At 42.7% G+C, this 14,906-nt stretch overlaps 1 protein-coding gene across 1 annotated transcript; it reads left to right on the top strand.

Annotated features, from left to right (window-relative positions):
• Positions 1-14,466, top strand: LOC139464823 (protein disulfide-isomerase A4-like). The gene is made up of 11 exons (XM_071246342.1): positions 1-119; positions 806-938; positions 2,615-2,737; positions 3,462-3,544; positions 4,090-4,228; positions 4,519-4,724; positions 6,502-6,657; positions 6,986-7,134; positions 7,997-8,153; positions 8,869-9,108; positions 10,512-14,466. Exons 1-11 carry the CDS (start codon positions 11-13, stop codon positions 10,916-10,918), a joined length of 1,902 nt encoding a protein of 633 aa, XP_071102443.1. The 5' UTR covers positions 1-10; the 3' UTR covers positions 10,919-14,466.
• The last annotated feature ends 440 nt before the right edge of the window (positions 14,467-14,906 follow it).

Genomic DNA, 14,906 nt, shown 5'->3' with positions numbered 1-14,906 from the left:
ACTTGCAAACATGGCAAAGATGGAGAAGTTGGCACTTGTGTTATTGCTACTTTTGGGAACTTCTGCACTGTTTGTAAAGTGCGATGACTTGGATGAAGACGAAACCCCCAAAGTTCCAGGTACGTTGCGCACTGGCATGCATAATGACAGTGAATGCAGGCGGTAGATATCTTCTGCTTAACGAAGTAACCCCCTTCCAAAATTTGCCTAAGCGAACTTAAAATCATTTAAATCAATATTGCACAGAAGACTCATTCGAATGTGCGCCCATTCACACATTTAGTTACCAACTAAGTGACAGTCCATTGGTTGAATTATTTACTCAATTCATGTAGTCTATAAAGTATCAGATATACGAAACGTTAATTATTTATCCATATTTATTTTAATCCCCATTGTACACGTCATGAGTTTTTTCACAAGTACGTCATGGTAAAATAATTTTTTTTAGAAAATAGACCCTACGTCATGATACGGCGGTAGACATTGGCACTAATGCTATTGTCCTTGCCAAACTGCCCAATAGTTAAGGTATCATAAGGACTAGTAGAAATTTGCCCCTTTTTTAGGGTTTTGTTATATGTTATCATTATAAGGACAGTGGATGAAAACTGTTTGTTTCTAACGATGTGATAGCATTGTCACGTATGCATGTTTTTGTATTTATAATTCTTATGGTTATTAATTAAGATAACATTACAATAAGTTTACATTTATTAAAACAGAATTTCTTTTATTTATTTTTTATCTTGCCCAACTGCCAGCCACGGTTGTCTAATTACATTCCTCTTCTACATCATTTCAGAGGAGGAGTCAGAGGAGGGAACCGACAAGGATGGCGTTCTTGAGGAGGAGGATGTCCTGGTGTTAACGAGTGCTAATTTTGATAAAGTTATCAACTCAGAAGACATCATTTTGGTGGAGTTTTATGCTCCTTGGTAAGGAATGAGTTCTTATTATCCATAGCTCTGGTGTTGACCGTGTTAACCATAAACTCATTATAAGTGAGACCCGTGAAGATTCCGGGGTAGAATAGGTCTTCAGCAACCCATGCTTGCCGTAAAAGGGGACTATGCTTGTCGTAAAAGGCGACTAATGGGATAGGGTGGTCAGGCTCGCTGACCTGGTTGATGCATGTCATCGATCCCAATTGCGTGGATCGATGCTCATGATATTAAACACTGGATTGTCTGGTCCAGACTCGATTATTTGCAGACTGCCGCCATATAGCTGGAATATTGCTGAGTGCAGCGTTAAGCAACAAACCAACCAACCAACCATTCTAAGTGAAATTTGTTCTTACTTCATGCTTAGTATCAATCCTGACTCAGAGTATTTTCTTTGTCACTTAGTTTTAATAATGATTTAAAAATTTGCAAACCAGGGTAGAAGAAGGTAGGGGTTGATAAGGCACATCTTTGGGTGGCCCTGGCCGGGTTCTCATTTCATACCTCTGCAAAGTAAATGGTGAATTAAGAGTAACCTCCCCTTTAATTTTTTGAATAACACCTATTTGTTGCGTTAGAACGAGAAGTGTGACACCATCAAAACTGCTGACTTGATAGTGCACACGTCTGACTTGTACACCTGTCAGAACAGTCTGTCATCATTCAGACTTTTGGTGCTTGTGTCATGATGAAAAGGAAGAGTAAAATTGTGTGAACATTATAAATTGACAAACAGTCATGTTTTTTGCACAGTTTTCAAACTTGCAATTATCTTTTTAGTTAATTATGCTCTATCGATAGTCCAGTCAGAGAACGTTTCACAAAACCACCATCCCATTTCCTGCGCTGAACGTCTTTTAACACTTTAGCAAAACAAGTATTTTTTCCAGTAAGTATTTACAATTTTGAAATCAAGTCGCCCAAGTCCTGTGCATGTAAGCAGTATGTTGGTGAGATCAGTCATTCCCAGAACTGGTATAAACATGCGTATGAAAGTGATTTACCACTGCCTGTCCTTGTTGATATGAATATTTCTTTTCCTTCATCTATCTTTCCCCCTCAACGATTGTCTTTGTCTGTCATGGATGAAAGAGCGAATGTTTTCTTTATCTGATCGATAAGTCTTTGTCTGTGGCAGTTGCAATTGTTGAAGCCATACGAGCCAAGAACAGTGATCTTATTGGATATCAGTGTTTTCATTACAAGGAGCACAACTCGTGATCTATGAGGTGGCACCATGGTTGAGAAAATTGCGCTTGATGTGGCAAGGGTAGAAATTAGGCTATGATATAGGCTTAGTGGACACGCTTGCCTCAGGAAGATGGTTTTAATGAAGCATAACTTTGAGCAGTACCCTGTCAAATAATCCGTGTAAAGCCTGGGGATAAGGGTGGCTAAGTCGTCTAAGGTGCCGCGATTTGCTGTGCAGAGTTGCGTCCCTATGATTGTGGGTTCGAATCCTGGTCCCCCCCGATTATGTTTCTAGGTTTGTCAGCACCATACCCGTACTCGTGGGTTTCACCGAAGTGGTAAACGTCTGACTGATATAACTGGAACACTCTTTAAAAGCGGCGTTAAACCCAACTCACTCACTCACTCACTCACTCAGTGTAAAACCCGTTTCACCTCACCCAAGTGCATGTTCTGTTCAATAACTAATGTTTCAGGTGTGGACATTGTAAGAGTCTGGCACCCAAGTATGCCAGCGCTGCCAAGACACTGAAGGACAATGATCCCCCAGTTCCCCTTGCAAAGGTGGACGCCACTGAGAACGCGGATCTGGCTACAAGGTCAGTACTGAGTTTCCACTATCGGGTAAAGTGTTGCTTGGGTTGGTAATTTCAAGGACTGTCAGTCCCTGTGTATGGTAGAGGATAACAGCAGCCTCTTGTCAACTGGGCATCATGGGGGATTTATGTTAAAAATAATGCGAATTCAGTACTGATTTGTGTGGTAACACCATTGTGACACCATTACATGGACACAGTTATCACCTTTGGGCTATAGAAGCACTTTGGCTTTGCAGTAGGGCATTATATTCTGTTTTACAACAGCTAGTCAGAGCCTGGTATATTTGTGTCAAAATAGCAACTTAGGCTTAAAGAATAAGAATTGGTTCTCAGGCAATGGCTTTTGAAAATATAGTGCAGATGGGAGGTGTGTTTTGGTTGTTTAAGGGGGAGGGGGGTGTTCAAACCACTATGTAACCACATAAACAGTTGTGTACAATCAACCTGGGAAAGGGCCTCCCTACATAAATGTATTCCTTCATGAGTAATTATAAAATACTGGAATACAGTATTTGAATACCATTGGACTTGGAATATTTGAGGATCTTTTGTTTGTTTTTAAAAATGGAAATAAAAAATAAAATGTGCGGCAAACTTTATGTTGATGCAGGCGGTGCCTGAGAACCAAGACTGTTATTTTTTAGCCTTATCTGACATAACACGCAGGTCCTGGACAAGGGTATGATTGCTCTGACTGATGCTGTCATGCATGATTTTCCCACAGATTTGAGGTGTCAGGTTATCCTACTCTGAAGTTCTTCAAGGATGGCCAGGCCTTTGATTACGAGGGGGGAAGGACTGAGTTTGGTAAGTGCTGTGCTGCCATGTCTGCAGCTGATGTGACGTCAGCAACCCTCTAGACCCGTGAAGATCCGCAACCCTCTAGACCCGTGAAGATCCGGGGTAGAATAGGTCTTCAGAAACCCATGCTTGCCATAAAAAGCGACTACGCTTGTTGTAAAAGTCGACTAATGGGGATTGGGTGGTCAGGCTCTCTGACCTGGTTGATGCATGTCATCATGTCCCAGTTGCGTGGATTGATGCTCATGATATTAATCACTGGATTTTCTGGTCCAGACTCAATTATTTACAGACCGCCGTCATATAGCAGGAATATTGCTGAGTGCGGCGTTAAACAACAAAAAAACAAGCAAACTATGAAGTTTGTCTTAATTAATGCTAAAAATTAAAATTATGAACACCAGTTCTGTGGGGAGTTCAATTAACATTCACACTTGGTCTGCTTTGATTTCAGAGTTCACTCAAACAGGGGATTTGTCCGATTCTAATGTAGCGAAGTATCGAAGCAAAGTAAGAGCTCTGATGATGTTGAGATTGCTTTCTGCCACCAGATATTGTGAACTATATGAAGGAGAGAGCTGACCCACTGTGGCGGCCACCGCCCGATGCTGTCATGACGCTGACCAGTGACAACTTCACCGAGGTCGTCAACAGGGAGGAGCTCATCCTGGTGGAGTTCTATGCCCCATGGTAAGTTCAACAGTCTACTACACGCCACGCCACGCCACGCCACGCCACGCCACGCCACGCCACGCCACGCCACGCCACACCACACCACACACTACACTACACCCATTTAGTTGTGGTGGGAGAATTGGGTCCCAGTACCTCATGGTTGTTGTAACAGCTGAAGTATTGATTTGATTAGCAATGCTGTCACGCACTATATTTTAAAAAGTCAGAACCGATTCTTTTTTGTTTTAAGCCTTGTCTGCTTATGGTGCGTTTTTTTTACATTTTCGTCAACGGTAATGTTTCAGGTGTGGACACTGTAAGCGCCTGGCCCCCGAGTATGAGAAGGCTGCCAAGACTCTGAAGCAGCGCCAGCCTCCGATCCCCCTGGCCAAGGTGGACGCCACAGTCAGCACCGACCTGGCCAAGGAGTACGGAGTGTCAGGATACCCCACCCTGAAGATGTTCCGTAAAGGTCGGGTGTCCGAGTACAAGGGAGAGCGTGAGGAACGAGGTGAGGCTGGCAAGGGGGGTGAAGTTGGCACTTGTGTACGCTGCTCATGAAGATGTGGGGATAACAGTTTACAATCTGTCCCCAGCATCTTTGCTGGTTGTGTAGCAGGGCGTGGAGTCATCCCACAGATGACATCCTTACATTGTCAGCTTGCTGATGGGGTTAACCTCTTTGGTCATGTGGACAAAGTGTCCAACCTCTGATCAGAAGGTCCATGGATTCGAATCCCATCACGGGACTCAGAAATTTTATGGCCCCACGTTGGGCGCCAATGTAGAGGCCCGTTGGCAAGCTGACAAGGTAAGGATGTCATCTGTGGGATGACTCCACACCTTGCTACAGTCGTATGAGGAAATTGGGTTGTAAGACTCAGTCACTTGGTTGATTGTGCAGTTGTCATCATACCCCGACGGATAGTCGCTCATTACATCAATCACTTGTTTGTTTGGTCTAGATAGGATTATTTAGAGGCTCAGTGGTTTTATTGGGCGTCATCATACCCCAAATGCATAAATCACAAAATTAATCACTGGATTGTCTGGTCCTGACTTGACAGGCTGCCCTTCATACAGTAGAATATTGCTGTTGAGTGTTTTGGATGTGAGACAAACAAATGACACAGCTTGTGTTTTCATCAGTGGTTTACCTTGTCCTGGCTCCGGAATTTCCAGGCAGCCATGGTGAAGTAATTGTGGCGATACTTAACATTCACTCACTCACCTTATCCATAGATAGATAGATAGTTAGGAATCGGTGAAGTTCAATCTGTACATGCTGTCAAGCTTGTTAAGAAACATCCTTTCACTCTCGCCAAATTATTGCGTCCTATAAGCATACAAATTGAGAACGGACACAAATAATTTACATGCAGAAACATATGCCCGAGTCATAAAATTTATCTGTCTTGTAGGTTGTATGTTACATATAACTGACGACCGCCTCCATGGTCTAGTGGTAGAGTGTCCGCCCGGAGAGTAGAAGGTCCGGGGTTCGATCCCCGGCCGCATCATACCAAAAGATGTTAAAAGATGGTACTTGTTGTTACCCTGTCTGGCGCTCGGCATTAAAGTATGAAAACAAGGACTGGTCGGCTCGGAATCAGTATACTGTGTCTGAGTGGGGTATTCATGTTAAAACTGCGGCATGGTATCTCAGTGAGCTAGCACTATAAATCGGCATCATGTCCGGACTAGTGCCACACACACACAGGTGCATGTATGTCACTATATAAGTGCAACAATCTTGGACGCGACGTTAAACCCAGTTTCACCTCACCTCATCTCACCACATATAACGGACATTCCTGACGTCCAGTTGAGGGTATCAGTGGTTGATTTAACTTCTTATAGTCCCCATCTATACATAGGTGGATCCAGATGGGGGATGCAGAGGGTCAGGACCCCCCCCCCCCCCCCCCCCCATCCTTGAAACCCAGATGTAGTAGGTTGTAGGAAAATAACCTGAGAGAGGATTGAGAGCCGGCCTTTTAAATTTGCAGGAACCACCCTTGCTATAATAGACTTGAGGCTTCTAGGTATGAGCAGCGATATGACATGATGCTTCTTGGACATAAAGTAAATCGTGTCAGTGTCGCCTGCCATGGCTCCCATCTTCATGCCAGGACTGAAAACTAGATGGACTCATGTAAATCCCTTCTAAAACCTCATGGAACCAGTTTTAGTGGTATTTTATCACAAGGCTTCATTTCCATTGATCCAGTCTCAATATTGCTGAAAATCTCCTATTGCTGAAATGTTGTTGGCTTCCTCTCCCCCAGGCATTGTGGGATACATGATTCAGCATCAGGGCGAGGCAGCCAAGGAGCTCGAGTCTGACAAAGCAGTTCGCAACTACATGAGTGACGACGACATCAGCATCATCGCCTTCTTCAGCAGCAAGGACGACCCCAGACTCCAGATATACATGGATGCAGGTCAGTGTGTGATGGCATTGTCACGATACACGTAGTCACGATACATGATACACATAGTCACCATACACGTAGTGACGATATACATAGTCACGATACATGTAGTCTAGATACATATATTCATGATACAGTCACGATACACGTAGTCACCATACACGTAGTCACGATATACATTGTCACGATACTGGAGTCAGTATACTGTGTCAGAAGAGGGCATGCACCTCATTATTCAAGTGCAGTAATCTTGCATACTAATGTTCAGAATGTGGAATGGGGTCTCTTTACTGTGTGTGTGTCAACCCTCGTTTATATTGTATGTGTCTTGTTTTAGCCAATGATATGCGGGACGACTTCAACTTCGCCTTCACGTTGTCGAGCGAGGCCAGGAATCGCTACAAGGTGAACCCAGGCTCCGTGGTGGTCTTCAATGCCGAGAGATACTACACCAAGTTCGAACCAAAGTGGCACATTCTCAACAAGGTAAGCAGTTATCCCCCTTAGATAGAAATTCCTGTTTGAAAACCAACTATTTTTATGATATGTTTTAGCATCAGTTGACATTTAAAAAAAATATTTACATTATGAATTTGGTTTGAGGTACCACTTGGGTTTTGTATGCAAAAGACCTGGGTTTCGATTCCCCACATGGGTATATTGTGTGGATTTGTGTTGTACACCCTGATATGTCTTGAACATGTGAAGAGTCGCAAACACTCATGTGGACATGATGAATTCGATCAGTGTGTCCAACTGCGCTTCACGTTTAGTGTTCAGTGGCAGCTTGTGGCTGAACTATCCTGATTAATGAGGGACCTGCTACAAATCCTGAAAAAATAACCCACACATGCCTGAAAAAATTGCTTGACCCAATCTTGCATAAATCAATCAGGTACCAAAAGAAGAAGTTTGTGCTTGATGTATTGGTATTGCAAATGATTTTCTGCAGTTGATGCAGTTGATGTCTTAGAGGCAACTTCTGTCTCTGAAGTAATATTGGAACAATTAACAGTATGAACAATTTTATGGAATTGTAAAGAATTATTTTGTTATAGTTTATTGCACTCCTTCAGTTGCATGGGGATTATGGTGCTGCTCAGGTCCCTAGGGCCCTGTTCAACGGACTGGTCTCAACGCAAAGACAATCATTACTCCCATATCTAGACCTAAGACAATTGTCGCTAATTGTCTAATTGTCTGTTATAAGATCGGACAGATGAGACGTGAGTCTTGAGACTTGTGATGTGTCAGCAGTGATTGGTTAAGGTTTTGGTGTCAAGCGCCAATTATTGACACTTTTTGTTGGTCCAGTTTTAACCTAGTATGTTATTGTCGCTATTTTCAGGAGGAACTGACTTCCGAGGATGTCTCGGAGTTTGTGAAGGCCCATCAAGTTCCACTCGTCGGCACGTACGACAGATCAACTGAAAGACGCTACGATACTCTCAAACCACTGTGCTTTGTCTTCTACACAGTTGACTGGAGCTTTGATGGCAGAGAGGGTGCGTTGCCTTGGATGTTGTTTACAATGGCAGACTCAAATAAAGAGGCTCCTCCATGTGTTTGACTGGAGAAAGAATGATAATTTTAGGATGATACTCTGCTTTCCATCAGAAGATGAAACAAGGACTGGACGGCTCAGTCGCCATGTTAGGTAGCCATGTTAGGTAGCCATGTTAAACTCGGGCATGGTATCTTGGTGGACTAGCACTATAAAACCGACATGAGTTTGGAGTAGTACAAGCAGCCACACACACTTGTATGTTTGATGCTATTTTAGCGCAATAATCTTAAACCCTGATCCTACTACCTCTAAGACCTGCGACACTTTGGGCTGTGCTTCCACAACACAGGTTGATCATTTGTTATTTGAGAGGGGGGAGGCACCTTAGATTTTTAATTATTTCATTTGTTATAGAAGAAAATTACACAACCACCCACCCATTACCTACACCACACCACACCACACCACACCACACCACACCACACCCACACCACACTACTACCAGAAAATTATATGTAGGTCCCTTAAACTCAAGCTGTCTGTATCGTTCACACTCCCCCCGTGTCATAACTGACATTTCCTGTTATATATTCATGGCATTGAGAGTGGGAGAGGCATCTTAGCGAGAAAGTAAACAAACCAAATTGGTCGTTTATTTTCAGTCCCTGTCCATATTTTGTAACAATAACGTGATTCTATTTCTTGCTCTTCAGCCACACAAATATGGAGAAGGAAAATGGCTGACATAGCCAAGGATTACAAGAATGAAATATACTTTGTTATTGCTAACGAGGAGAGCAACGAAGCCCTGATCAAGGACTTCCAGTTTGAAGAGTCGGGCGAAGAGATGAACATCGGTATTGTCGACGGCAAGCAGAAGAAGTTCCCAATGGAAACATTCGAAGACTTTGATGCTGATGACATTAGAGAATTCTTGAACAATTACAAGAAAGGTAAAGTTGTATGTGCAGTATAGACAAAGCTGTCTCTCTAACCTGTCGGAGGAAAGTCAGTCCTTGCTGAACTTTCTCATGTGCCATTCATATCTGCCAGTACCTCAGGTAGCCTAGTGGTTAAAGCATTCGCTCGTCACACCGAAGACCCGGGTTCGATTCCCGACATGGGTACAATGTGTGAAGCCCATTTCTGGTGTCCCCCGCCGTGATATTGCTGGAATATTACTAAAAGCGGCGTAAAACCATACTCACTCGCTGCCAGTACCTTATGTGTTTCTCAATGTATGGTTCCAGGGTAGAATAGGTCCCCAGTATCTCCTGTGTTTCTCCCTGTGTGGTTCCAGGGCAGAATGGGTCCCCAGTATCTCCTATGTTTCTCCCTGTGTGGTTCCAGGGCAGAATAGGTCCCCAGTATCTCATGTGTTTCTCCCTGTGTGGTTCCAGGGCAGAATAGGTCCCCAGTATCTCCTGTGTTTCTCCCTGTGTGGTTCCAGGGCAGAATAGGTCCCCAGTATCTCCTGTGTTTCGCCCTGTATTGTTCCAGGGCAGAATAGGTCCCCAGTATCTCCTGTGTTTCTCCCTGTGTGGTTCCAGGGCAGAATAGGTCCCTAGTATCTCGTGTGTTTCTCCCTGTGTGGTTCCAGGGCAGAATAGGTCCTCAGTATCTCCTGTGTTTCTCCCTGTGTGGTTCCAGGGTAGGATAGATTTCCAGTATCTCGTGTGTTTCTCCCTGTGTGGTTCCAGGGCAGAATAGGTCCTCAGTATCTCCTGTGTTTCTCCCTGTGTGGTTCCAGGGTAGGATAGATTTCCAGTATCTCCTGTGTTTCTCCCTGTGTGGTTCCAGGGCAGAATAGGTCCCCAGTATCTCATGTGTTTCTCTCTGTGTGGTTCCAGGGTAGAATAGGTCCCCAGTACCTCATGTGTTTCTCCCTGTATGGTTCAAGGGCAGAATAGGTCCCCAGTATCTCATGTGTTTCTCCCTGTATGGTTCAAGGGCAGAATAGGTCCCCAGTACCTCATGTGTTTCTCCCTGTATGGTTCAAGGGCAGAATAGGTCCCCAGTACCTCATGTGTTTCTCTTTGTGTGGTTCTAGGGTAGAACACTGGGTTTCCAAGACCCAGCTTGGCATGAGGGAGTATAAATCCTGTTTAGTGTGATGATCAAACTTTTCTGGTATTTGAGGAAACTGTTGTTTGCAAAACCATATTGGTGAATATACACAAGCATGGTTCAGTGTTCAGTTTTTCTGCTACATAAAAAAAATTGGTAATAATAAAACTGTTTGACCTTGTCTGATGCTACACAGTCCTATAGGTGTATCGTCAGGTAAGTAAAATAACATTGCATTTAATCATTAATGCTCATTATTCATAAACAGCATGTTTGTTTGTTTGTTCAGGCAAGGTCAACCCAATCGTCAAATCTCAGCCAATTCCAAAGAAACAGGGGCCTGTCATCACTGTTGTCGGTAAGACCTTTGACAAGATTGTCCGAGACAGCAACAAAGATGTCCTCATCGAGTTCTACGCCCCCTGGTGCGGACATTGTAAAAGTCTCGAACCAAAGTACAAGGAGCTCGCCAAGAAGTACAAGTCTACAAAGAAACTTGTCATTGCAAAGATGGATGCCACAGCTAATGATGTGCCGGATGACTTCAAGGTTGAAGGATTTCCTACTATATTTTTTGTTCGATCTGGAGATTCAAAGCCGGTGAAGTACGAGGAGGGGCGCGAGGTTGAAGACTTTAGTAAATATCTTGAAGAGAATGCTTCTTCTCTTGGTAAAAAGGCCAAAGAAGAATTGTAACATTTTAGATTATTTTATTCATTTAATTCATTCAATTCATATCATGAACATTTTTGAATGTGAGAATCTTATTTTGCGAGGGACCACTTTGTTTTAATATAAACAATTTCTTTGTTTTGGGTTGACCAATCTATGTGTTGTTACCATGGTTACATGAATGATGTTAATGACATTATGTAATGAGGTTGAATTACACAGTATGATGTTTTACTCCGATGTATGAATCTTAATGTAACAGTATTGATGTTTACCTTATGTGTTGAACATGAGAAATACACACGTGGATATGTGCGAAACAGAAAATAGTTTCGTTTCCTTGACATCTTTTGCATGGGTGAGATTTGATTTTCATTGTTGGCTCTGTTTGTTTACGTCAGAGTTTGATTAATATTCCTGGTAGTAATGACAAACATTGACAATGACCTCTGTCTGATCGAATTGGCTCAACTGACTCGTGGAAAAATGTGAAATGTCAGGTCTTGTTATCTCCTAATATCGGATGGGTTCGAATCCCGGTTCGCCCCAATTATGTTTGTCAGCACCATACACGTGGGTTTCACCAAAGTTGCAACTGTCTGAGACCTGCATGACTTCCGGCGTTCCTCCCTCATTAAACTGGCATGCTGTGATATAACTTGACTACTGTTGAAAGCGGCATTAAACCCTACTCACTCATTCCGATCAGATCTTTTACTCCATTGCGATAACATACACCGTGAAGATCTGAGGTGTGTCAGGTGAACATTCTAAAATGCCAATCAGCTTCAAATCTGGTACTTCTTTCAGTATGAGAAAACGAAGTGTTCTAAGCACCGTATCTGATTTCTGTAATTTGAAATTTCATATGTGAAACCAAATTTTCTTGTACCACACTTGTCCTACTGGCTGTTAGGATTGTTTGGTGGACCATCATGTGACGAGATGTTCCAGAAGTTCAGATTAAGAAGACATATGGAAATGGTGTTCTGAGATTTGGTAGTGTTGACCTCCAAGAGATTCTTTGCCCTGATTGGTTACTTTTTCTTGTGGCTGGAAACTTCTACGCCAAAGTCTTCGTGTGAGAGGTCACATGTTATTGTCAAGGAGAGAATGTAGCTTATGAAAGTCATCAAGAAATTATGCATGTGGTTCTCCCACAAAGTGCCTTACCTGATTCACCATGGTAACCCGCGTGACCCAGTTACCAGGTTACCTTGTGTTTGTATGTCTGTAGTGTGAATAGTGCTGTCTGACTCTAAATATTCACTCACTCACTCAGCCTGCTTGGCTAATGAAGAATTTGTGTTGATTTCTACTGCTGATACATCCACTGGAATGGGAAGTCTTATCACATCCCTCTTTTTTTTCGATAATACACCCTTCTCCAAGTTATTTTTATGTAAAAAGGAGTGTTTGATTAAAAATCACCCAATTTCTTTATTTTAATCATAGCTTTGGATTCCTGTGCTACCACCGTTGACTCATCTTCACCACATGCAGCTTAAGTGCTAGGGAATACTGTGAGGAGGTTTATGTGAGATTCTCGTTGAGAATTAACTTACAGGTCATGTGACCCATCATGTGATCTGTAGTGCAAGTCATGTGACACTGCCTCCATCACTTGTGATAATTTGTGTACTTAATGCATTGGAACTACAAACGTTCTTCACTTGCAACATTTATTGTTATAGTCGTGGCACTTCTGTTGTTTCTTTTCGAGAATAATGATTAATAATTGAATTGTCTTGAGTATAAATTTTAGTCATTTCGCCTCAGGTTTAACCACCATCGTAAAATAAATGTCATGTGGGTCTCCCCACTCAAACGTTGTCTCCCAAGACATATTCTGTCAGTGACAAGTATTCCATCCCTCCTTACAATATTGTCGTAAAAGGCGACTAACAGGATCGGGTGGTCAGACTCGCTGACTTGGTTTTGCATGTCATCATATCCCAATTGCGTGGATCGATGCTCGTGATGTCAATCACTGACTTGTTGATTATTTACAGACCGCCGTCATATAGCAAACATTATTGTGCTGATTTTGTGGTCACTCTTTTCTTCTTTTTTCTTTTTACTTGTAATGTATTTTGTGAAGGGGAATTCCATTTTGACATAGTCAGGTCAGTGTCACGTGATATCTTCCAGCCTTTGGGTATTGCTCAGTGGCTACCTTTAACCCATGATGCGTTATCCCTCAGAACTTCAGTGCTATGATCGAGAGTTTTGAATCCCTTATTGTGTTTTTAGGATTGTCAGTGCCACACCCATGGTCGTGGGTTTTACCAATGTCTTAAACCTGCATCTTTTGGGGATTTCAAGCTGACGTGATATTGCTGGAATACTGTGCAAAATGGTGTTCAACCAATCTCACTCACAGAGTTTCGGTTCTGTTGGGTTTTTTCAGTGTGTGAAAGTGTGCCTGTGTCAGTTTGGGATTTCCTGCTATTTTTGATTGAAATGATATCACTGAAATACTGTTTTAAAAGCAAAGAAAGCCCAACATCATGTTAATAAGGGCGGTCGGGTAGCCTGGTGGTTAAAGCGTTCGCTCTTCACACCGTAGACCTGGGTTCGATTCCCGACATAGGTACAGCGTGTGAAGACAATTCCTGGTGTCCCCTGCCGTGATATTGCTTGAATAAGGCTAAAAGCGGCTTAAAACACTCACTCACTCACTCACTCTTGTTAATAAGCAACTGTCCCCATCTTGCTTTGTGTTGATATAGACACTTCCTGGTAAATGCTTGGTATTACAGGAAGTGATTGTTTGCTGTTTCCCAATATCCTTGATCATAAGATGTTCAACTTGATTTAGATGTGAGTGTGTACTTATACTTCATGTTCTTGTCTGATTGACAAAAGATTATTTTAAGTTCCAAGGTGACAATAAATCTGAGAGTATACATATCACCCTTGTTGTTAAAGATGTCCCCAGGTTAGTGCTTAGTGTACCTGTACAAGCAACACATGTGCATGCACGTCGCTAATTAAGTACATTAATCTTGGACGCGACGTTAAGCCCCATTTCCCCTCACAAGATTCGGGGTAGAATATGTCTTCAGCAACCCATGCTGTAAAAGGCGACTATGCTTGTCGTAAGAGGCGACTAACGGGATCGAGTGGTCAGGCTTGCTGACTTGGTTGATGCATGTCATCTATCCCAATTGCATGGATCGATGCTTATGGTATTAATCACTGGATTGTCCTGTCCAGACTTGATTATTTACAGACCACCTTCATATAGCTGGAATATTGCTGAGTGTGACATTAAACAGCAAACCAACCAACCCCTCACCTGTACAAGCAACACACGTGCATGCATATCGCTAAACAAGTGCAATAATCTTGGATGCGACATTAAGCCCCATTTCCCCTCACCTTGACAAGCAAGGCATAATCCCGACTGGAGTGTGGAGTATTAAGCATGGTGGCAATACAGGTACCCAGGTGGATGTTTAGTAGTAAGGTGTGAGGGGATGAAATATTTGATTTATGGCCTGTAGGTCTAAAGCATAGATTGACCCAATCGAAAGCAAGTGGATCATCATTTAACCTTTGTTGTTCATGTTTTGTGAACTGAAGTCAAGAATTATGTGGCTGAAATTCTGTAAAATACCCATCTCGAAATACCCTATATTTGCCACAAATGTTAGTCTATTGTCAAACCTGTGCTCTCCAGTTCTGGCGTCTACATTGATAGTGTGTCATCGTACCCCGAGGACATGGGTCGCTGTTCATAATATCAACCTAGGATTTTCTGTTCCACACAATTATTTGTAAGCCACCATCATATAGCTAGAATATTTTTGTTTGCTCGATCAAACAACACCTGCACACACACACTCTCTGTTCCCTACTGACAGCTGTATTAAGCATGTTTTCCCTTTAAAGAGCGTTATGCCACACACTTTAGGGGTAGATTGAGGTTAGACTCTTATTGTTAGTGCATTGGGCTAATAGTTTTTTTCATGTACAGTGTTAGTGATCATATTTGTGGAATGAGGTG

This window comes from Haliotis cracherodii, unplaced genomic scaffold, assembly GCF_022045235.1.
Source record: "Haliotis cracherodii isolate W230 unplaced genomic scaffold, xgHalCrac1.p SCAF_17, whole genome shotgun sequence".
NCBI classification, from domain to species: Eukaryota; Metazoa; Mollusca; class Gastropoda; order Lepetellida; family Haliotidae; genus Haliotis; species Haliotis cracherodii.
This window is presented reverse-complemented; position numbering and strand designations above follow the sequence as displayed.